Raw genomic sequence first — 23,256 nt, forward strand, 5'->3', positions numbered from 1 at the left:
ACGGTGATTAGACAGAGAGATGTGTATATTGTATCTTGTATTCAAACACCTGCAGACTTTCTACTGCACTTTACTGTAGGATTCAGAGTAACATAGGTGAAGATATTCCGTGTGTCACCTGCCGGCCATGCACGAACTACAACAACATAAATAATGGCACAAATAATTATTCTAGCTGACCGTTGCCGAGTTCCAGACGAGGTGCGTGAGGCTCGATGCGGCTCGGTTGTAGACGAGGTTCAGACAACAAAATGCCACACATCACGGTGCTCTCACCGAAAGTAAATGATGCTACATCTGTACTTTCCATTATAAGAAAGCATATACTAATTCAATAAGAAACAGTATGGCTTGTGTGTGTGTGTGTGTGTGTGTGTGTATATTTTTTGACAGATCAATTAATTACATTATCAAATTGAAAACAGTGATTATTGTTTTATATATATGCTGTATATGTATATACTTCATGTATATATATATATATATATATATATATATATATATATATATATATATATATATATATATATATATATATACTTCATGTATATACAGTATATAATTAATACATATGTATAATGTTTGTGTTTCTAATTGTGCTTACTTAGGTGATGAGCTGAAAATATCATGTCTGAAGTACAAGGAACAGTAGAGTTTTCAGTGGAGCTTCATAAATTCCATAATGTGGACCTGTTCCAGAGAGGGTAAGTGCTAAGCTCCAAACATGTTTTCCTTGTTTGTTCTTACTGCCATACATATTATATTTCTTTATATGGGATCATATAATAATTGATCCTTGTGAACATGGAAAAAGAGTAGAATCATTTGAGTTCTTTCCAAATAAATAACAGCATAAGGTCTAGCACTTCCAAAAGGGTCAAAGCTATTTTAGCATATGCAGGATGATTTTTAAAACGTGTTAATCTTTGGTTACAATGTATCTTTTTATTCATTGGACCTACAGACATGAAAAACGTACTGAACATTTTCTACGTTTGGCAAATAATATTCTCAAATGTTGGCATCACTGGAAACATCACTGCTATTCACCATGTCTCATACTGTTGAACAGAAAGTGTTCGTTGTTAAAACGTTCTTCTTGTGTAGAAATTCCTTCATCTCTGTTCAAAGACAGATTTCTGCAAATGGATGCGATTGTGACACACATTCTAGAGACGTTTTACATCATTTTATTAGCCCGTTGGAAGAAACTGGAAGAATTGATAGTCAATAAAAAGGTCCTTTGGAGTTGTTCTTAATCCATTTATTTCCAATGATTTTGATAGAAGGCTGTGGACACTAACATCAGCAGATTTAAACTCCTCAAAAAAACAAACAAAAAATACAGGGAAACATTTGCAAATTATATCTCAGAAGTGGAAAAGTCAATTCCTCCCTGACTTCAGAAATGGAAATTTGATTTACCTCGGTTCAGCATTGTTCCTATCATTAACATATTTGGGATACAGTATCCCTGAATACCTTTCCTTTCTAATGAAATGTCTAACTTTGTTCATATAAATATCTACTGCATCTGCCATCACAGTCCCCATGGGTAGTAAATTACACATTTGTTACTTTGCACGTACTGTAAAGAACGATTTCCACTGATGCTGCTACTGCTGCTGGTGAAATCTCTTTACCTCTAATCTCAAAGGGTGCCCTTGTGTCATGTAAATAGTAATCATATCCCCTCTTATATACCACTTTTCTAATGGAAACAATATTTATTTTGAAAGACTGTCCTAATAAATCAGACCTCCCCCCATCTGTTAACCTCTTCAGTGCCAATGCTTTTTGAAAGTCAAAACAAATGTTCAAACCTTTTCTATACGTTTGTCAAAGTATTATTCATGTTAGAAGATTTATATGTAGTTGGGGAATACTAGTTAGTGAAAGAGGTTAACATCCCTAATGGGTTAACTGTGTGAGATAACTCGGGTTGCTCCCTGAGAAAGAGTAAGATGTATGCTTTCAGAGCATTGTGTTGAAGGAAGAGGGAGTCTAGGTGTAGTCAGGAGGCCCCTGAACCTCGCAAAGCACGACTTAAGACTGGCCTGAAAGAGGTGACCAGAGCTGGCAACAGGGCTATAGCTGTTCTAGTACCCTGAGGCGAGTGATCGTAGGATGCCTAAAGGAAGTATACTGGGTAACGTGGGTCAGCAACTTCTGGAGAGGGTCTGTGGTACTGGCAACCAATAGGAGGGACGCCCGTGCTGCGGGGGAGAAGAACCCCAAAAGCACTTCTAGCCGGTAGCCAGTCTATCCCCGTAGAGCACTTGTACTGGACTGTCATCGTGTGCAGTGTACAGAGAAAGAGTTTTGCCTATTCTGGGGTATGCTGAATTATCACTGGTTGGAGGCTGAAATGGAGTGCAGTGTTCACAGGAGAGTGAGTCCCCTTCCAAACAGTGAGGGTTGCACTACAGGGAAAATCATGGATTCACTTAAGATTGCGGCTGCTACAGTATATGTGATAGTGCACCGCGCGGTGCAAAGAAGCTAAAATGGCAGTTCCCGCCGAGTCTGGGTGGCGCACGTGCTGCGTGCAAAAGGACTGTGAGCAGAGTATTTGCAAATATTTGGGTTTTCCCCACTCATTGCAGTGCAGTGAGTCAGAGAAGGTATTGTCATCAGGCCTTGTATTGCATTGTATATCTTTATTTATATAGCGCCATAAATGTAAATAGCGCTTCACGGTAGTAATACATATCATATAAATAACAAATAATATAAAGAACAGGTCATGGGAATAAGTGCTTCAGACATAAAAGTAACATTAAGGAAGAGGAGTCCCTGCTCCGAGGAGCTTACAATCTAATTGGTAGGTAGGGGAACATATAGAGACAATAGGAGGGAATTCTAGTAAATGCCTTTGCAGGGGCCAAGCTTTATGTATCTTGTGTCCAGGATTATCCAGTGCTATTCATATGCTTCTTTAAGCAAATGTGTATTAAGGTGGGTCTTAAAGGTGGATAGAGAGGGTGCTAGTCGGGTATTGAGGAGAAGGGCATTCCAGAGGTGCGGGGCAGAAAGTGAGAAAGGTTTAAGGTGGGAGAGAGCTTTAGATACAAAGGGGGTAGAAAGAAGACATCCTTGAGAAGAACGCAAGAATCGGGATGGTGCATAACGAGAAATTAGGGCTGAGATGTAAGGAGGGGCAGAAGAGTTTGTGGAGATGGGGAGAGAGGCTCCCTAAAGTGTGCTCCACGGAGGTGAAGTGGCAGTGGAACAATGAATAAGGACAAAATAATTTGATGGGACTGAAATAATAAGAAAGTCTTGATGGTGGAGTATGCCGAAATGTGATAAGGAGAATGCCAAGTCACAATAAATTCATTATTTTTTCAACCTCATCAGCCTCATCCTTTTGCAGTGCCCGATTTCTCCAAACTACAGGGGCAGAAGAGTGTAAAGCAGGCCTGCACAACATACGGCCCGCGGGCCGCATGCGGCCTGCCTGACCTCTCTGTGCGGCCCGCGATGACTCCGGCCTGTCGCCAGTTAATTAATTAAATAAATAAATAATAATAAAAAAAAAAGTTTAAAAAAAAAGTTTAAAAAAATGGCGCCGATTCATCCCCCCCCCCTCCTCCCTCCCCGCACCCGGAATTTGCCGTGCGCGGGGGCAGCAGCAGCATGAGGAGGATGCGGCAGCCGTGAGTATTTTTTTTTCAATAGCAGGATGCCGGGGGGCGGGTTGGTGGTCAGTTTGTGTAAAACGGTCTGGTGGGGGGTGGGTGTGAAAAACGGGCTGGTGGGGGGTGGGTGTAAAAAACGGGCTGGTGGGGGGTGGGTGTGAAAAACAGGCTGGTGGGGAGGTGGGCTGCTGACATGTGAGGGGGGGTGGGCTGCTGACATGTGAGGGGGGGGTGGGCTACTGACATGTGAGTGGGGGTGGGCTGCTGATATGTGAGGGGGGGGTGGGCTGCTGACATGTGAGGGGGGGTGGGCTGCTGACATGTGAGGGGGGGTGGGCTGCTGACATGTGAGGGGGGGTGGGCTGCTGACATGTGAGGGGGGTGGGCTGCTGACATGTCAGGGGGGGTGGGCTGGTGACATGGGAGGAGGGGTGGGCTGCTGACATGTCAGGGGGGGTGGACTGCTTACATGTGAGGGGGGGTTGGGCTGCTGACATGTGAGGGGGTGTGGGCTGCTGATGTGAGGGGGGTGGGCTGCTGACATGTGAGGGGGGTGGGCTGCTGACATATGAGGGGGGTGGGCTGCTGATGTGAGGGGTGGTGGGCTGCTGACATGTGAGGGGGGGTGGGCTGCTGACATGTGAGGGGGGGTGTGCTGCTGACATGTGAGTGGGGGTGGCACTGCTGACATGTGAGGGGGGGCGCTGCTGACATGTGAGGGGGGCTGCTGACATGTGAGGGGGTGTGGGCTGCTGACATGTGAGGGGGGGCTGCTGACATGTGAGGTGCAGGCGGGGGGGAGTGATGTGAGTTGCAGGGGGAGGGTGTGATGTGAGTTGCAGGGGGGGGAGAGAGTGTCATATTGAGGGGAGAAGGAAAGAGTGTCATATTGAGGGGAGGGGGAGAGTGTGTCATATTGAGGGGAGGGGGAGAGAGTGTCATTTTGAGGGGGGAGAGTGTGTCATATTGAGGGGAGGGGGAGAGAGTCACGATGATGAGGATGATGATGATGATGATGATGATGATGATGATGATGATGATGATGATGATGATGATGATGATGATGATGATGATGATGATGATGATGATGATGAAACCCGTGCGGCCCAATTTTTTTTTCCTTGGAGCAGTTCGGCCCTTCTCACTTTACGAGTTGGGCAGGCCTGGTGTAAAGCTTTAAAAGTGAGGAGGACAATTGAGTGTGAGATACGGGATTTGATCGGAAGCCAGGAGAGAGATTTCAGGAGGGGAGACTTGGAGACAGATTTAGGAAAGAGTAGAGTGATTCTGGCAGCAGCGTTTAGGATAGATTGTCGGGGAGACAGGTGAAAGGCAGGAACGCCGGACAGCAGGAGGTTACTGTAATCAAGACGGGAGAGAATGAGGGCCTGAGTCAGAGTTTTAGCAGTCGAGCAACAGAGGAAAGGGCGTTTCTTTATTATATTGCGGAGGAAAAAGCGACAGGTTTTAGATATGTTTTGAATGTGGGGGGCGAATGTGAGAGAGGAGTCGAGTGTGACCACTAGGCAGCGTGCTTGGGCTACTGGGTGAATGATCGTAGTTCCAACAGTAATGTGAAAGGAGGTAATAGGGCCAGGTTTGGGAGGAAGTATGAGGAGCTCTGTTTTAGCCATGTTGAGTTTAAGGCGGCGGAGGGCCATCCAGGATGATATAGCAGAGAGACATTCAGAAATTTTGGTTTGTATAGCAGGTGAAAGGTCAGGGGTTGAAAGGTAAATTTGTGTGTCGTCAGCATAGAGGTGATATTTAAACCCAAAAGATGTGATTAGGTCACCAAGAGAGAGTGTGTAAAGAGAAAAGAGAAGGGGTCCCAGGAGAGAGCCCTGGGGTACCCCCACAGAGAGAACAATGGAGGAGGAGGTGTTAGCAAAAGAGACACTGAAAGTACGATGGAAGAGGTAAGAGGAGATCCAGGATAGAGCTTTGTTCCGAATACCAAGAGTATGGAGAATGTGAAGGAGAAGAGGGTGGTCCACGGTGTCAAATGCTGCAGAGGTTGAGTAATATGAGAATTGTGTAATGACCTCTGTCTTTGGCAGCATGGAGGTCATCAGTTATTTTAGTGAGGGCTGTTTCAGTAGAGTGAGCAGTGCGGAAGCCAGATTGTAGAGGGTCTAGAAGAGAATAGGTGTTGAGAAAGTGTAGCAAACGAGAGAATACAAGACGTACAAGGAGTTTGGAGGCAAAAGGCAGGAGGGAGACAGGTCGATAGTTAGAAGGACAGGTAGGGTCAAGCTTGCTGTTTTTAAGTAATGGTATAATGGTTGCATGCTTGAAGGAGGATGGAAAGGTACCAGAGTAGAGGGAAGAGTTAAAAATCAGTGTGAGCACAGGGATTATAGAAGGAGCAAGAGGTTTTATTAGATGGGAGGGAATGGGATCAAGAGGGCAAGTGGTAGAGGAAGAAGAGGAGATCAGCAGTGACACATCCTCCTCCGAGATAGCGAAAAAAGAGTCAAGAAAGGCAGGAGGAGAGTTGGGAAGCGGTGTGGAATGGAAAGAGGCAACATATGGGATGTTCTGGTGTGTGGAATCTATCTTTTCCTGGAAAAAGTCAGCAAAGTCCTGAGGTGAGATGGAGGAAGAAGAGGAGGCAGCCGACGATGGTCTGAGTAGAGAGTCAAAGACAGAAAAGAGTCGGCGTGGGTTAGACTTGTGTATGTTGATTAGTGATGAAAAGTAGGTTTGTTTAGCCTGAGAGAGGGCAGAGTTGAAACAGGACAGCATAAATGTGTAGTGAATGAAGACTGCGAGCGTATGAGATTTCCTCCAGAGGCGTTCAGAGGAATGAGTGGAGGAACGCAGCATGCGTGTGTGGGAGTTTAGCCAGGGTCTGGGGTTAGAAGGGCGAGGATGGCAGAGAGAATGCGGGGCATGATGATCAAGAGAGGAAGATAAGGCAGAGTTGTAGTTCCTGACCAGGTTGTCAGGGTCTGAAGCAGAACTGAGAGAGGAGAGGGAGGAGCGAAAAGTGGAATCAAAAGCTGGTAGGTTAATAGAGCGCAGTTTTCTGCAAAAACGAGGGCTCGATGGAGATGGAGATGGAGAGAAGCGAGAGAGAGAAAATTAGATGAGGTGATGGTCAGAGAGAGGAAAAGGGGAAATGGAGAAATCGGAGAGAGAGACTTTTTAGTGAAAACAAGGTCTAGGTAGTGGCCATCCTTGTGGGTGCTCGCTTCAGTCCACTGTTGAAGTCCCCAAGGAGAATAACAGGGGAGTCTGAGGAGAGAAAGAAAGAGAGCCAGGATTCAAAGTGAGAGAGAAAGGCAGAAGGGGGATGAGTAGCGGTAGGTGGGCGATAGATGACCGCCACGTGGACAGGGAGATTAGAGAAGATCTGGCCTGTGTGAACCTCAAAGGAGGGAAAAGCAAGACAGGGAGGAATAGGAAAGGTTCGGTAACGGCAGAGAGAGGAGAGCAGGAGCCCCACGCCTCCACCCCTGCCATCAGGATGCGGAGTGTGGGAGAAGGAAAGGCCACCATAGGAGAGGGCAGCTTCCAGAGCAGAGTCAGACTGAGTGAGCCAGGTCTCAGTTATAGCAAATAGAAGCAGAGAGTTAGAGAGAAAGTAGTCATGCACAGAGAGGAACTTGTTGGAAAGGGAGCGAGCATTCCAAAAGCATTCCAAAGGCCAAAATTGTTGTAAGCCCCTGAGCCAACTTCACGGCATACCACAATTCAGGGGTCCCTAACACTAATATAAATTCTTAATAACCTGTGTAATAATAGGAAGAATGATTTATAGTAAATCTGTCAATATGGCTCAGGGGCTTACAACAATTTTGGCCAAAAATGTCAAACTAAAAGACCATTTTACTTAATAGATATTTATACATATATATTTAGGCACTATACCGTGTATGAGTTTCACTGGATGTGCTAAAACTGAGCTTTGTCTGTGTTTTATGTTCTGTCTCTGGTTCTGTCTCCTCCAGAAGCAAGGAGGAGAAGCATGGATAGAAAGAGAATGTGTGAGGAGGATTTGTAGGGGTGTTTGTAGGGGTGTTTTTTAGTGCAGGGGGTATAGTTGTGTGTTGTCAGAGGGTGCAGGTAAGAAAGGAGTTCATGTGAACTGAGAAGTGGTGAAGAAAGGTGAGATGAAGATATATGAATAGAGTTAGAGACATATGGAGGCTGGTGGAAGGATGTGCATAATTTGAAAAGCAGTGAGGTCATAGCAAATATAAAAAGTAAAGGTGGCATCACAGCAATCGTTAAGTGTTGAGATGTGTAGTCTGGGATGATATCCTCCTTTCAGCGTAGATCAAATGCAGGAATCAGAAACAGTGGGTGTTGTACACTTTTCAACTTCTTTTTTAACTTCCTTTTTAAACGTCATCACTACTTAAAAGCATTTCTGCTTAAGAGCATGGCTGCAGGCAGCAATGGCTGCTGTGAGTTTACTTATATACTTTTACAAAGTCACCTGGCTAGCCCAACTAACTTAATTAGCACATGTGAGGGACGTTAAAGCAAATGGTTTTTCTAAAATGGGTGTTGTCTTGCGCAAGTGTGAAAGCTGAATTAAATTAAGACACACCAGGGGATGATTTGGAGACAGACAGACAATATTTGAAATATGTGTAACGGGTTTCCCCCCCCCCCCCTCCCCAATAGCAGATTGGCCCCACTAAGGAAATACTACTCTGTTTACACATGGCTGTAGTGTGGTGCACCTGCTGGCTTACAGGACTCCTGAGTCTCCCGCTTGATGGTATTAAGGGGAATAGCATCAGGACTGGCTTGTGAGGTAATGTTGAGTTATACTCACTCATGGTACAGCGCCTGCATCTCTTCCAGATCCCCAGCATAGCAGGGAGGAGTTTCTGAAAGAGAACCTCTATGTGCACCTTCTTCCTTAGTGACTCCACACACAGTACAGAAGCGATATCTTCATTTGGCATCCATTATTAACAGCAGACATGGACAGCCGCCCATCATAGTTGCTTGGTCATCTAGCCACACATTCTCAGGTTGCCAACCCAAAGGAAGTCCCTGACCTTACACTCCCAGGCAAGGGCCCCGAAAGCAGGTCTAACTCTTCCCCTACTCCCTAATGAAGTAAGAGGTATAGTCTTCCACACCACTCCCTAGAGGGAGGGCCACAACCACTGCCAGAGCCTGACAGGTTGCTGGATAGACTCACCTCACTCAGGTGGTGAGGCACACACACTAAATTTAGGAAGTTCTGCATATTATATAGCTTCAGTAGGCACCACCCCTGTGTCACTGTTAGTAGACACAGAGTCTGATGTCACTTCCTTCACTGAATAATATACATCACAGGAGGTGAGGGCAAACCCCATGATTACTCCTGGCAAACCTGCCCTTTTAACAGGGATTATTGCACAGAAGGAGAAAAGCATGTATCCCCAAAATTACACAGGGCTACATATGTTTTTACCTAAATAGAACATAGACAGCAGGGGATGATTTGGAGACAGAGAATATTTGAAATATGTTTTTACCTGAGAATAGAAGAAAAATACAGATGATCAGCAGTTCAAGAATCCCAACTTCCCAACTTCCTTTTTAAACTTCATCACTATTTTAAACATTTCAACTTAAAAGCATTTCTGCTTAAGAGCATGGCTGCAGGCCTTGTGTCCAATTAGAGGCACGGGGTGGTGCTTACTGGATCTGTACTTAATGCATTGTACTTCCTGATTTAGTGAATCTGTGAGGGCTCTGGCAGTTTGAGGCCCTCCTTTAGGGCAGTGGTGGGAAACCAATACCTCGTATCCCACCAGGGATATAAACTGCACTTTTTTATTTTATTTATATTTATAAAATGTTTTACCAGGAAGTAATACATTGAGACTTACCTCTCGTTTTCAAGTATGTCCTGGGCCCAGAGTCTTGAGAAAGCGGTACAACGCGAAACGATCGTTGACGGGGCTATTTTAACTTTGGCAGTGTCAATGATATTATATTATGGTGGATACTTATTTGAGTAAAGGCTGCGATTTTGAGATGAATGGCTCGTAACGCCATCGATATAGCTTAACAGCTCACATAACTTTCTCCTCAAGACTTCACGGAGGTGATCCAGAGGAATATTCACAAGCTAGCAGCATTGCTACAACAGACAGGACGCTCACACGCAGGTAGTACCCCTACCTCTGTTATCCCAGCAAGATGCTGCCACTCGAACCCCTATTATAGAGGTTTAGAATATGGTTCAGCATATTAGCTGCAGCAGTTTGTTTTTCCTCATTTACAGCGAAGCCAGGCTACTCTGACACAGAGCAGGAGCCTAACCTCATAATCTGATGAGATTTAACATTCACAGCCTCATACCATCTTACTCCTCTCCCTGGCCAGGGGGGAAACTCAAGTAATAATCTATCTTACTACAGCAGTTTGACACTGTAATTCTAAGACCGACAATAGGGGTCTAATCAATGGTAGTGACTCGCTATTCCTGTGCCAGCCATTAGACACACAGTGTCATGATGTATTTTTATACTTACCCTTTTCTATGCACCATTTATTTTAATAGTTTAATCTAAATAAAGATGCTTTTAAGACTGACATACAACATTAGCGAATATTGAGTGCTATTATCTTTTCTCTTTTGGTGTATTAGGAGGGAGCCTAACATGAAAATATAGGGTACTTACTTAACACGCCATATTTCCATCCCAATTTCCGTCTCATCTGCCTGATGCTGGTCACAGATGCTTTTATTTTGTGAATTGCCTCTAGTGCATTCTTTACCCTTGTGGCACACGTCTCATCATTCGTGTCACTTATTTGGTCCACCGGAAGTGTTGTCGCCCTACAGTGTAAAGAAAAACAGAACAATTTGTTACAGTAGGCAAATTAAGCATCCCTCCTTCAAATAAAGCATCCCAATAGACTGCACTGTCACACACTCAGTCACTCCTACTGTACCACCCAATCACTGGCATAAAAGCTGGTGACATACAGTACTGTACTGTTGATGCTTTGTGGGTGGGTGTGTACACTAAATGCAGGATTATTAGTTACCACAGGCATTCAGAACACACAGGCAAACACAGGCATACAGAACAGTACAAGACGTTGTTAGAGTTACAGTATGGAGGACAAGAAGTACTACTGTACTGTAGTACAGTAATACTGTACTGTACTTACTCAGTAGTGACGGTCAGATTTCTTTTGACGTTTTTGGGCTTCCCATGCGCATGATAACTAACAGTGCTTTTTGCCAAAACGAAACCCGAAGCAAGCAACCAGCATTGGATATGTAAAATGCCGTGTCCATTGTGGTACATATCCTTTATTCTCTAGCTGAGATCTTTTGAAAGCCTTTTCTTTGGCATCGCTGCTATTAGAAAAAAAATGGGTGCACACAGAGCAATTCGATGTGAATTCGATGTGTATTGATACACAAAATGGATGGTGTATTTATACTTTAATTTAATGTGCCTCAATGTCACTCGACAGGATTAGTACACAGTACCCCCACTTTTAACACCTGCACCTCGTGTCCATGCCTGCGAAAATTTTCAAATAAAAGGTGAGACAAATTGCATAGACTCTCACACACTGATCTCTATCTGAACTTGCTCTTGTCCAGATACTGCATTGTGCATTCGTCCTTCTGTTTCCATGGATCGCCCCCAATTCTACGGACGCAGGAACCAGCTTGCTTCTGCCGTGCCGGCCAAGCAAAAGGTGGAAGCTGTTTCCCACCAAAAACCTAAGCGAAAACCAAAGCAGAATAAAGAAAATGTTCCGAAGGCTCCAAAGGTTAAGACCCCTGGGCCTTATTTTGTGAAGAAGAAAGTTGGCGCCCTTAGCACAGTGCAAGTCAAGTGGAGTCCCGATCCTCTCCTTTCACCCCCCCCCCGCTCACCTGCTCCACAACCCATCCTCGACGCTGCTGCTCTCCTGTCAACCCCCTGCCGACCTGCTCCACAACCCATCATTGAGGCTGCTCTCCTGTCAACCCCCTGCCAACCTGCTCCACAACCAATCATTGAGGCTGCTCTCCTGTCAACCCCCTGCCAACTTGTTCCACAACCCATCATTGAGGCTGCTCTTCTGTCAACCCCCTGCCGACCTGCTCCACAACCCATCATTGAGGCTGCTCTCCTGTCAACCCCCTGGTCACCAGCTCCACCAACCATCCTCGACACTGTTCTCCTGGCCACTCCCTGGTCACCTCCTCCACCACCCACCTACGCAGATGTCTGCAGCACGGATCAAAAGGTTGATCTTCTTTTGGAGACCATGTTGAGTATGGATATGCGCATGGAGAAAATGGAAAGGGACATGGAGAAGATGGAAAGGAAGATCGTTGGGATATATTCTTTCTTGCGAGTTCCTGTCCCTGTATCAGTATGTCCGATGCAGGAGCAGGAGGGTGACCTGCATGATGTGACCTTCACGCTTCCCTCACAAAGCCCCCCATGCTTACCCCACCCGTCACCAGATCGTCTGTACCATTATGCCTTTGAGGACGAGATGACAACTCCGGTAAGGCCACGACAGGAGGAAAAAAGATAAAAACAGGAAACAGGGGGAGCAAGGGTTTAACACAAGGAAATCCAAACTCTAAAAAGAATTGGGCTTCCAAAAGGAGGATGAAGCCTCCTAAAGGGAGTGGGGTGAATGGGGCTCTAAAAAATGAAGTCCAAAATACTTACACGGCCTAGTGTAAGTACAGGGACTAAGAGTGGTATCTGTTGGAGTCCCACCCGTCCACACCGATCAGGTGTCACTCGCAGGTAGGGTTCTGGCAGAGGGAATCCTCCGTTTGGCAACAGCGTCCCAATCACTCCCACGTGCAGCGTTAGAAGATGAGTGAAGCAATTTGTATAAGCAACAGATCAATACATTTATTGAAGTGTGACAAGTATGACAACAAATCACTCACATAGTGAAAATCCCAGGTTTGCTCCTGTAAAAAGATGGTGCGTCCTTCAGCAGATAACCCTGTAGCCGCGTCCGGCAGGCAGGGAGATGGAAACACTGCGCACGGCTGCTCACACTAACTACGGAGGCTCCCGTGGGTCACAAACAGCAGACTGGAGGGAGATACGCGTTTCGCCGATACTCGGCTTCGTCAGGCTCATAAAATTTACATATGGGGTCCTTTCATGTTATATAGACCCTAGGTCTCATTTTTGTTAATTTAAAAACTGTAACTCAATCAATGTAAAAAAGTTACAAGCTGGACATATCTATGGTCTGAATGTAGACTTGGATATTGCGGCATTTTTATAGTTTGTCCTGATTATATGGGTCTCGTTCTAGACCTTGCTCTGTTTCTTCCATCTCCTTATTTAGTGTACATTGAGATTACTTTTATTATCTTTGTACACTTTGATTGTCTGCTCATAAGCATTTGCATGTTTTAATCCTTTTCTTGCTTTTTCTTTCTTTTTCTTTTGATGTCTTTCACAGAGTTAATTTTGTTTTAATAATATGTTATTTTAAACTTTATGTTTAAAAATGGATTTATTATGGATTGTATTTAGGAGTATTTTATTAAATATGTATTAAATGTGTTTTTAAAAATGTTTCTAAAGATTTACTATACGCTTTTAATTGCCCCTTTAATTGTTCTTTTGGGGCTTACTATTTGTTATATGGCCAAACAGTAATGTGCATTAAACCAATTGCTTATGTAAAGCAAGAATGGCTAAAACTGTTTATATGGAGGTTTTTTGTACATTATCCTTTCATAATAGGAATGTATCTATTAGAATTTTATTGTGATCAATATGGTCTCATAGATGTCTTCAATTATTGATTATTATGTTTATATGGAGCTATTTGATAATTTTCTGTTAAATTTGCCTGCAATGTGTATATCCATTAATCACTATGCATTAACATGCTGCAGGCAGTGGTTTCAATATGTGAATTTGAAGGGAAAATTCAACATAGATATGTCCAGCTTGTAACTACAGTATATTACATTGATTGATTTACAGTTTTTAAATTAACAACAATGAGACCTAGGATCCATATAACATGAAAGGACCCCGTATGTAAATTTTATGAGCCTGACGAAGCTGAGGTATTGGCGAAATGCGTAGCTCCCTCCAGTCTGCTGTTTGTGACCCACGGGAGCCTCAGTAGTTAGTGTGAGCAGCCGCACGCAGTGTTTCCATTTCCTTGCCGTGACGGATGCGGCCATAGGGTTATCTGCTGCAGGACACACCATCTTTTTACGGGAGCAAACCTGGGATTTTCACTATGTGAGTGATTTGTTGTCATACTTGTCACACTTTAATAAATGTATTGATCTGTTGCTTATACAAATTGCTTCACTCATCTTCTACCGCTGCACGTTGAAGTGATTGGGACGCTGTTGCCAAACAGAGGATTCCCTCTGCCAGAACCCTACCTGTGAGTCAAATCTGATCGGTATGGACGGGTGGGACTCCAGCAGATACCACTTTTAGTCCCCAAACTTACACTAGGCAGTGTAAGTATTGTGGACTTCATTTTTTAAAGCCCCATTCACCCCACGCCCTTTAGGAGGCTTCATCCTCCTTTTGGAAGCCTAATTCTTTTTAGAGTTTGGATTTGATTGTGTTAACCCCTTGCTCCCCCTGTTTCCTGTTTTTATCTCTTTCTAAGAGTCTTGGATGGTCCCTCCTGGGGTTGCAAGCAGAAGGGATTCCCTAGGTCATTTCTCATTGCAGAGAGAGAACTTTTCACTATTAGTTGGTAACTCTGTATTCACTCTTTTGTTGTACTTAGAGGTTGAGGTTAGCGTCTGGGTTTTCTGTTTCACCACGACAGGAGGAAAGCATCCTCCCAGACCGCCTACCCTCGCCCACTGCCAGAAGTACACCAGCACTCAATATTGTAACGCTGCCGAACATCATCTTGACTGACATGACCCAGCCCGCCCGGGAAAAATACAAGACTGGAAGTGCTGGTGCAGACCATAAATTTGCCCTGTCAATATTTAAACACCACGTCAGTTTTGAGATGTACAGCCGTTGGACCTACAATGTAAATTATGAAGGAAACAAAAGAAAGAAGGCTCTGCCAGCAAATTTAAGAAAGACCATTTTGAATTAAGTGGAGCGTTATTTCCGTGTTACCCCAACAATTATGAGAGCTGTGAGAGACACTATAAATGGCCTGTTGAGGCATACAAGGGCTCGTGCTTGGAGTGGCAACCCTCTTGCGAACGACTTTTCCCAAACTCTACTGTAGTGCAAAAGTTTACCAAAAATAACATGGATTAATGGTTTAATGCGTTTAATCATTTTCTTTTTTATTTGTATTTTTTGAAATATTGTTATTGTTTTAACCATTTATTTATGTTAATCAGGCACAGGTAAGTATGATGCAGGCACTTTACTGCACTGTAAGTACTGTATGGCACTCAAACTAACCATGTCTGCATTTATTTTTTCTTTTCATTTTCAGAACTGCTGCATGTGTAAGATAATAGTACGGTGTTCATGTACAAACCAGCCTGTATCTTACACAAACCCCCCTCTCTCAGTAGTTACTGTATAGAAATTCATGTTTGCCCCCCCCCCCAAAAAAAATGTTTTAAAAAAAATCTTTTGAAATACTGTATTTTCAGAGCTGCAGCCCCCTCTCTCCCCGATCTCCCCCCCATCTCGCAATGCCATAACGAAGAGAAAGACGAGAGCTACTGTATTGTATTTTTGTACTGTATTATGCATTAAAAAATAAAATCTATTTTTTAAACCGACCCCCTCTTGCAGACCTGAAATTCTTATGAGCAGTTCAACAAACAAAGCATTGCCCTTCACATTAGTTTGGAAACAAATATATATAAAAACAAAAAATGCTTTATAAAAATTATTATATTTTTATTGTTTAATCAAACATTTCTGTTAATAATGCAATAAAATTCTATAGAAAAATACTATTTTCCTGCATTAAGGAGTATGCAACATGTCTTCTGCCCAGCTCATGATAATCACGCAACATTACATTTACGTGAATGGCTCTGTTGGGGGGCTCTGTTGTTGTGTTGTTGATAAGCTTTGAACTTCAAGTTGACTTGTTTTGTTACCGTACAATAGCAGGTTTAGAAGGGCTTGCTTAGCTAGGCCTGTATCTCACACAACATGTTAATCTTATTACTAGTGGGGGGGGGGGGAGTGTTGTATTGATAAAAAGGCAAGTTAGAAGGGCTTAGCTTATCGCACTTGTGCATGCGTGGCATTGTTTGTTAGAGGTGTTGATAATCAACAAATAATAATCAACAAGGTCCCAGGTCCCAACCAAAGAGAATTACATGCAGGCACAGAACTGTGAGAGCAGACTCGGGAAGATTAATGAAACCACAAAGCCAACCATTTGAAAATGAATGGTTTATCAGAGGTGTTGATAAGAAGTTGAAATCCTTGAGCATTGTGTGTGTCTTGTGTGTGTGCAGGGGAGGGGAGGGGGTGCGAGCTGTATGAAGGATTACCTGTAATTTAGTTCAAAGACATATTCTCAACAGGTCATCATAATGTTTTGATCCCCACACCCCCAAATAAAAATCACAGTACTACAGTATGCCACTGTGAGGATTCTGGAGTCACGCCGCGCACGGCGTGCTCCTCACTTACCTGCAGCTCCGTCTGGGTCTCCCGCGGCGCACATGGACTCCGGAGGCAAGCCGCCGACAGCTGTTCCTCCTATGCGCGCGCGCGCACGTCTTCCTCTCTCTTCTGCTCTCGGAGCAGGGCGTGGGTCCGCGCACGCAGCCGATGGCACTGATGCACGGAGGCGCGGCCACACGGAGGCGCTCCCGCCTCTTAAAGGCACAACACCTCTTTTGATGGCCATCACCAAATACAGTCAGGCTGCTGGGCTTTATGGCTCCTCCCCTGGGACTCCTTCTGGACCTATACCTGCTGTAACCTGGCCTTTCCACACACCTCCACCTTGCTGCGCTGCTATTGGATCCTCTCTCTTATATATACCTTGCAGAGTCACTGACTCGTTGGCTGAGCATAGAACCAGTTGTTCTCACCTCTCTCTGCCTCCTTATTCTAATTCGCAGATTTCCTCGTGAACTGAACCGGCTTCCGCTACGTCTTCCTGTACCTCTGGCATCCCGAACTCGGCATACGGCTACACGACTCTCCGCACCTCTGGCATCCCGATCCTGGCTTACGGTAAACGACAACGTCCCTCTCTCTAACCCCGGACTTGGCTAACGGCCTCTCTACCTACCGTACCTCTCCTACCCCGATCCGGAATCCCAGACCACTCTTCAATCAAGACGTGCCCTCGTGGCTGTGGGTGGTGTTATTTCCTATCCCACCTCAGCACCGCGGTCCCGTCTCGTTTGTGGTGAGCACATCCTTACAGCCACCCACCTTAGAAAGAACGTACATGACTAGTGTGGAATTAAAAAGCAACAGTACTGTTTGAATCTCATACTGTAACCCCCAAAAATATATATTTGTAAAACTTGAATTAAAAAATAAAAACATTTTTTGACTGACCCCCATATTGCAGACCTGAAATTCTTATTAACAGTTCAACAAAGCATTGCACTTCACATACTGTAATGTAATGCAAGGGCATTTCTCTTACCTGTTATTAAAAAAAATGTCAAAATGAGACATACAGCACAGTACAGTACACGCATGCGCATGCCAGTAAAAGAAAAACTGTAGTACTGTTGCAAAAGTTGAAAGCATTGAATAATAAATAATACATACTGTATAGAATAAAAGATATACATTTTTATTTTTGGTGTTTATAAGAAAAGTTGTGAAGATGACAGTACTGTACAATGTAAAAAAATGATTTGAAGATTAAAAAAGTAGCATACCAGTACTGTACAGTATAAGGTTTTCTATAAAGCTCACAATTGTTATATCAATAAAAATGGCACTGTCACTAAATGTTTGCCTACATGGCAAACAATGCGCAAGCAACTTTTTAAAAAAAAAGCAATATTGGTGGTCCATCCTAATCCCTTCTTTTGTCTTTTTCCGCTTGATGTCAAAGTTTCTTTTCTGGGGAAAAAGAAACAAATATGATATTATTACCGGTATTGCGTATGCGTCAAATCGTGTCATTGGGAATTAAAGCAGCCGTTCAAGCAATATCCTACAGTACATCTGTGTCTGTAGGAGGATGAGAACAAACTTCTGATTGGCTCTGACTCTTCAACACCACCCTCTCCCTACATTTTTAAGCTGCAGCGCCACGTACTTCGACGGCCAATCAAATCATTCTTCAAAGTGCACTCAACAGAGAAACATCCTCTCAACTCGCATACAGTATTGTACAGTATTGTCCCCTCAACTCGCATACAGTATTGTATTGATGCACTATAAAGTACGTACAATATTGTTTAAAAAATCATTTTGTTTTGACACGCAAGCTTGAACTGCAGCTCTAAACTTACAGTAATACTGTCATGTACTGTACTGTATATTAACCTTCATTATCAACTTTGCCAAATGGGAGGTGATGACTCACTGTGGCTCTTCAAGTCTGCATTATAGTTGACAGGTGACAGCTGACCTGGTACACTTGTAGTTGACAGCTTATGAAGCGGGAAATCATTTTGGTACTGGTAAATGCAAGCTTGCTGGTACCTGTACGTGAAATCATGCTCAGGGTAGAACATTTCCAGGAATTATGGCGGGGACAGGTACAAAGGATTGCCGTTCACCAGGTTATCCTTGACGGTCGGACCGGCCGGTGCTGGTGCTGTTGCCGGCACATTGCTGAATCGGGATTGAGGATTCTTATATGGGTTAAAATCGATCTTTCATCTTTTGAAATTGCCATGTTCAAACATACTGTGAAATTCTGGCATGACACCCCAATACCCGCAACAATACCCGCAAATCTCTCCGACAGGAGGGGCAATGCAAAAAAACCACTGAACGTTACTTAAGGTTTTTCTTATCGCACGCTTCCACCCATGAACTTCTGGTGAAAACTTGTAAACATCGTAGTTCGAAATGAAATATTCATATATTTCAGATACAGTCGCCATTTTATCTGCTGCAGCATTTATTGACGAATATATTAAAAATGCATAACTACAGTCAGGTTTTTTATACGCCTTTGGTGTAGCCATAATGTCCACTCAGCTCAGCTATTGTGCGGGGAATGAAAAAGGCACACATTGAGTATTTAAAGCTTTTTATTAAGAACGCCTAATTTGATTACGTCTTCGAAAAATCAAGGTCAATTCACAATGGGCCACTGTAAGTATGTACCAGTATAGACGTGGGTGCTATCTGTTTTAAACACCTGCACCCTTACATTGTAGCAAAGTATACTGTAGCACTGTACCATGCAAATTACAATTCAATACAATTCATTAAATGCATTAATTTCTGCCACCTGGCGGATACGCAAAGAATAGCAACCAAATTATAATTCATTAACTTCTGCCACATGGCAGATATGCGAAGAATTGCATTCAAAGAAACAATTAACCATTAAATTAAACAGATCAACCGCATGTGGCTGCCCGGTGCCGGATTGCGCGAACGCGGCATGAATAGTGGTCAAAACGCGGAAATACTGAATGGAATACAGAGGTCAACACGAAAACTGATTTGAGATCTATTCGAATAACGGCCGTCCCATCAGTAGTTCTTTGAGCATTTCGCAGTGATGTGTGTTATAGTTGCATTGGAGGACCAAACGGCATATTGAATTGTAGAGGGTGTCAAGTTTTCTAAGGTGGGTTTGGGGTGCTGAGGAATATACTATGTCTCCATAGTCGATAATTGGTATTAGCATTTGCTGTGCGATTCACTTTCTGACCAGCAGACTTAGGGAGGATTTGTTTCTGTAAAGTACACCTAGTTTGGCATAGGTTTTGGATGTCAGGGTATCAATGTGTATCCTGAATGTTAAGTTGGAGTCAAACCACATGCCCAGGTATTTAAAACTAGTAATAGGAGTTAGGCTGGTGTTAGCATTGGTTCTGAGCTGGAGCTTAGTCATTGGAATCTTTAAAAATTTAGTCTTGGTCCCAAAACCAATTGTTACAGTCTTGTCAGTGTTTAAAAACTGTTTGCTTTGGGAAATCCAGTTTTCAAGTCTCAAAAAGTCAGACTGAAGTATGTGTTGAAGGTCAGAGAGGCTATGGCTGTGTGCATATAGGATTGTGTCATCTGCATACAGGTGTATTGAAGCTTCTTTACAAGCTGCAGGATGATCATTGATGAACACTGAGAAAAGTAGTGGCCCCAGAACAAGCCTTGCGGGACACCACAGGTGATATCCAGGGGGTTGGAGTTAGAGCCTGAGATGGACACATGTTGGGATCTTCCTGATAGGTAGGACTGAAACCAGTTTAAAGCATGTTTCCCTATTCCAGAGCTCTGGAGTTTGTTAAGCAGGATAGCATGATCAACTGTGTCAAAAGCCTTTGCAAAATCTAGGAATATTGCACCAGTGAGTTGTTCCCGTTCCCATTCCATTCCACACTGGTTTTAATTGCAAACTTTTATCAGGGTAGTTACGGTGGAGTTTTTGGGGCGATATCCAGATTGGAATTAGCTAGGGAAAGTTGTTTTGGTATAGTAATCGCTTAATTGGGAGTGGACACATTTTTCCAAGACTTTGGATAGTATTGGGAGAAGAGAGATGGGCCTGTAGTTTGAGACAGTATTTTTGTCCCCACTTTTGAAGATTGGCAGTTTTACAGGTCTTAGGGATATGGCCTGCAGACAGAATAGAGTTGACTATGGAAGCAATTGGTTTGGCAATGGCTGGGGCACCATGTCTTAGGAACTTAGATTGTAGTAAGTCAGGTCCACATTTGCTGCTTAGTTTTAATTTGAGGAGCGCTTGTGTAATCTCCTCTTCAGATACTGGGCCACATTGAAAATTGTGGGCAGTGCTGGTAGGGGGTGGGGCTATATGGGTACTCCCTGGATGAGATTCAGGTTTGTGGTTTGGGTTGCGTTTCGCTAATAAGTTAGTAGCACACCCCACAAAGTAATCATTGAATGCAGTTGCAATGTCAGTGGGGGTTGTCAGAGTAATATCTCCCTTAGTAATATTACTTGGTTGTTGATGGTTAGAAGGCTGGAATATATTGTTGATAACCTTCCAAAAGTTAGCTGGGTTTGATGTATTCTGGTGGAGATTGTCAGAGTAATATTGTGCTTTTGCATGCCTTGTTTGCCTTGTGCACATGTTCCGCAGTCATCTGTAGTAATTGAGATCCTTGGTAGTGGCAGTTACTTTGTAGTTTTTCCACAAGGCATCCCTGAATTGGTAGAGTGCTATACGGTCAGTTGTAACCCATGGAAGGTGGGCCCCCCGTACCCTTATTCTGTGTAGTGGAGCATGGGTATCACAGAGTTTTGGAAATTGGAAATAGTCGAACGCAGAATCAGGGTCGGAAATTAAATCGATTGTATGCAAAGGGCAGTTGGTAAGATCAGCCTGAAACTGTAGTGGGTTAAAGTTTATAAATGTTCTAGTGAGGAGAACTTTAGGACATGATTGGGGCGGATTAATTTTCCTTACACAGTACACTATTGCATGGTCACTTTAAATATCAGGAAGCATACCAGAGGATTGGATTCTGCTGGGATTTAAGGAGAGAATCCAGTCTAGCAAGGAATGGTTGTGCGATTTCAGGTTTGTCCGTATGGGTTGGGAAATGAGTTGCGATAGGTTAAGTGACTTGATTTGTATCTGGATTTTGTGGTTTTTAGGATCGAGCCAATTAAAGTTGAAATCCCCAAGAACTAACAGCTCACTATTCTTATTCAGAGAGGAAATGGAGCCAAGAAACTGGGTGATATCAGTCAGGGATTGTAGAGGGGCTTTAGGGGGGCGGTAGATGCCAGCAACCAAGATGGGCTTAGAAAAGGGGAGGCAGATTCTGCCAACTAGGATTTCAAAAGAGGGTGGGCTTGGGGGGCAATTTAACAGTGTAAGTTGTTAGGTGTCTGCAATATAAAATAACACCCCTCCTCCTCTCTTTGACCTATCTTTCCTAGAAATGGAGTATCCCTGAATGGCGATATTTGCATCGGGAGTTTAAGGGGTTAGCCATGTTTCTGTGAGAACGATGGCTTTGGGTTTATGCATAAGGCACCTCTTAGTCTCAGCATTAAGTACAGATCCAGTAAGCACCACCCCTGTGCCTCTAATTGGACACAAGGCCTGATGACATACCTTCTCTGACTCACTGAACTGCAATGAGTGGGGAAAACCCATGATTACTCCTGACAAACCTATCCTTACTAGGCTTTACTGCCAGGAGGAGGACAGAATAATAGCCCAAAACCTATAGTACTGTTGCGGCCGAGTTTATTCTAACATTTACCCGGTCTCGGCCGCGACAGATACCGGGCGCGCGCCGAGGTGTCCCGTGCGCGCGCCGGAGCCTCGGAGGATCGGTCCTCCGATCGGGCTTCCCCCTCCCCTCTCCGGGTCCGCCGGGTCCCCCGGAGCCCCCCTCCGCCATCCCCCAAATTACAGCAACCCAGGGCTCCCTCGGGGAGCCCTGGGCACGCGCTATGAGCGCACGCTCCCGATGAAGCGTGACCGCGCATCGATGACACGCGGCACGCCGAGGGTAAAAAACGAGCAAGCCGGGAAACCTCCCGGCTTGCAGCTCGAGCCAAGTGCGGATAAAGTGTGCCGCCTCTGTATCAGGGCTACACTTGTTTAGAAGGGATCTTTGTGTAATACACTGGCGACACACTTTATTCGAGCTCGGCTAGTCCCACGAATTCGGGTATACTCGGGTGTATTGAGGTTTGTGACTGTTTTCTGCCCGAGTGCATTGCGTTATTTTCCAGGCAGGGATTGAAGCATTTTATTCCCGCTGGCTGCAATACTGCACAGTATATATATATATATATATACTGCATTACAATTCATGAATTTATGCCATCTGGTAGACACGCGAAGCATTGCAGCCTATTAAATCCTAATCATTATCATTTAACAGATCAGCCGCCCGTCAGCCAGGCATGAACCATGGCTGGGAAGGCAAACGCAACGGGGCTTGTCTGAGGTGAGGAGCGGCGCATTCCAGGTATCTGCCAGGTACATACTGGGTATTTGCTCGAATAAAGTGTGTCGCAGCAGTATACAGTAAGCTTTATGGAATTCCAGGAAAGCCTGTGTTTGACCCTGATTTTTTGTCTTAGTCACACAGTAAAAAAAATATAGATTTCTTTGACAGAATATCCCTCTTTAAATCCATGCTGCCTTTGATCTTGGATTACAGATATTAAATAACCTTACTTCATCTGTATTTTCATTCATTCTCATATTACAGAAGTTAATCTCCTATAGCCTCTTTCATACATTTACTATACATTTAGGAAGTGGGAATACTGTACATCAACCCTCCTGCAGTCATTTAGAATTACACTCTTGGATGTGCAGCAGTATGATCCTTTAACATTGAGTGTTCCATGTTTGTGACTGGCTGTGGGATTTTCGCAATGAACTTAAAGACACTGATAATGGCACAAAACCGTGCAACAACACATGTTGCAAACTCTGCAAACATATATGCCAAGATATAGTATCTATCCCACAGCCAGTCACAACCATGGAACACTCAATGTTAAAGGATAATAAAATATTACTGTATGCTCATTTGCATGTCTTAGACAGGTCTGCAACCCCGCCTTTCACCATTATT

General features: G+C 43.9%; 1 protein-coding gene across 2 annotated transcripts in view; it reads left to right on the forward strand.

Annotated features, from left to right (window-relative positions):
• Positions 1-23,256, forward strand: part of FAM135B (family with sequence similarity 135 member B) — a 240,963-nt gene that overhangs the window by 85,445 nt on the left and 132,262 nt on the right. The window contains exon 2 of one of the 2 annotated variants that reach the window (XM_075581801.1): positions 609-704. The exons of the other annotated variant lie outside the window; for it this stretch is intronic. Within the exon in view, the coding sequence (XP_075437916.1) occupies positions 628-704 (77 nt within the window). The 5' untranslated portion in view covers positions 609-627. The remainder of the gene's footprint in view (positions 1-608; positions 705-23,256) is intronic. 2 annotated transcript variants of the gene reach the window in all.

Source organism: Ascaphus truei, chromosome 2 (genome assembly GCF_040206685.1).
Source record: "Ascaphus truei isolate aAscTru1 chromosome 2, aAscTru1.hap1, whole genome shotgun sequence".
Taxonomy (NCBI): Eukaryota; Metazoa; Chordata; class Amphibia; order Anura; family Ascaphidae; genus Ascaphus; species Ascaphus truei.